The sequence below is a fragment of the Pteropus alecto genome, unplaced genomic scaffold (assembly GCF_000325575.1).
Source record: "Pteropus alecto unplaced genomic scaffold, ASM32557v1 scaffold91, whole genome shotgun sequence".
Classification (NCBI taxonomy): Eukaryota; Metazoa; Chordata; class Mammalia; order Chiroptera; family Pteropodidae; genus Pteropus; species Pteropus alecto.
In genome coordinates this window covers 856,110-857,536 of record NW_006431910.1, presented here as the reverse complement: position 1 = coordinate 857,536, position 1,427 = coordinate 856,110, and the positions used below count along the sequence as shown (strand labels likewise).

General features: G+C 46.7%; 1 protein-coding gene across 1 annotated transcript; it reads left to right on the top strand.

Moving 5' to 3' along the window:
• On the top strand, positions 1-927 carry LOC102891665 (olfactory receptor 9I1). The gene has a single exon (XM_006906020.1). It carries the CDS (start codon positions 1-3, stop codon positions 925-927), a length of 927 nt encoding a protein of 308 aa, XP_006906082.1.
• The last annotated feature ends 500 nt before the right edge of the window (positions 928-1,427 follow it).

The following is a 1,427-nucleotide window of genomic DNA, read 5'->3' as shown; positions in this document are numbered from 1 at the left end:
ATGGTCAAGAATAATCTCACCACAGTGACTGAGTTCATTCTCATGGGCTTTACTGACTACCCCCGACTGGAGATTCTCCTCTTTCTGGTGTTTCTGAGTTTCTATCTAGTCACCCTTCTGGGGAATGTAGGGATGATCATTCTGATCCAACTGGATGTCCAACTCCACACCCCCATGTACTTCCTCCTGAGCCACCTTTCCCTTCTAGATGCCTGCTACACCTCAGTCATCACCCCTCAGATCCTGGCCACACTGATCACAGGCAAGACGGTCATCTCCTATGGCCAATGTGCAGCCCAGTTCTTTTTCTTCACTATTTGTGCAGGTACAGAGTGTTTCTTGCTGGCAGTGATGGCCTATGACCGCTATGTTGCTATTAGCAACCCACTGCTCTACACTATGGCCATGAATCCCAGAATCTGCTGGAGTTTAGTGGTGGGAGCCTATGTCTGTGGGACGTCAGGGGCCATCCTACGTACCACATGCACCTTCACCCTCTCCTTTTGTGACAACAATCAAATCAACTTCTTCTTCTGTGACCTCCCGCCCCTGCTAAAGCTTTCCTGCAGTGACACAGCAAGCACTGAGATTGTCATTGTCTTCTTCGGCAACTTTGTGATTTTGGTCAATGCCTTGGTCATCTTGACTTCCTACCTGCTCATCATCAAGGCCATTTTGAGGGTGAAGTCTTCGAGTGGCAGGGCCAAGACTTTCTTCACATGTGCTTCTCACCTCACTGCTGTGGCCCTTTTCTTTGGAACCCTCATCTTCATGTATCTGCGGAGTGGCTCAGGCAAATCCCTAGAGGAAGACAAGGTTGTGTCTGTCTTCTACACTGTGGTCATCCCCATGCTGAACCCTCTGATCTACAGCCTGAGAAACAACGATGTAAAAGTAGCCTTCAAAAAGGTCATTTGTAGATTCTAGGTGTCCCAGAGAATGTAGATCTAAGTGAGAGGACTCTCTTTTTTTGGTCCATTTTCTTCCCATGTCAATATATCCCAATAGGCATATACCAACACTCTATGCAACTTGTACCATGAACAGAGAGAAGGTAGAAAGGTGCCACCAAGCACACAAGAAAAACTGCAAAGGTAGTAACACTGCTTTCCAGCAACCCTATGGTACTTTCTTCTCCCCATCTCCCACCCACCTCCTGCCCATGCCTAGCACTCAGAGGTCTCGTGCTACACTCTGACATCATAACTTACAGAATCTCAGGGGCCCGAGGTGTCTTCGGTTTATCTCATTCCACTCCACCACTCTTTGTATCCATGTTGTGTTTCCTATTTTTTCTCTCTTATTTTTGCTCCCATCAATGCTGCATTTTATTCTGTGTCTAAGTTTACATCTGGGGATCCCTGTAAATAATACTAAGTAGTCTTTCTTCTTTTAATAGGTGAGTGACTGGTCAGCTCAGTAAAGGG

Bases quoted from the DNA above. Each gene is read 5' to 3' on its own strand.
- LOC102891665 (XM_006906020.1), top strand. From the start codon at position 1: ATGGTCAAGAATAATCTCACCACAGTGACTGAGTTCATTCTCATGGGC.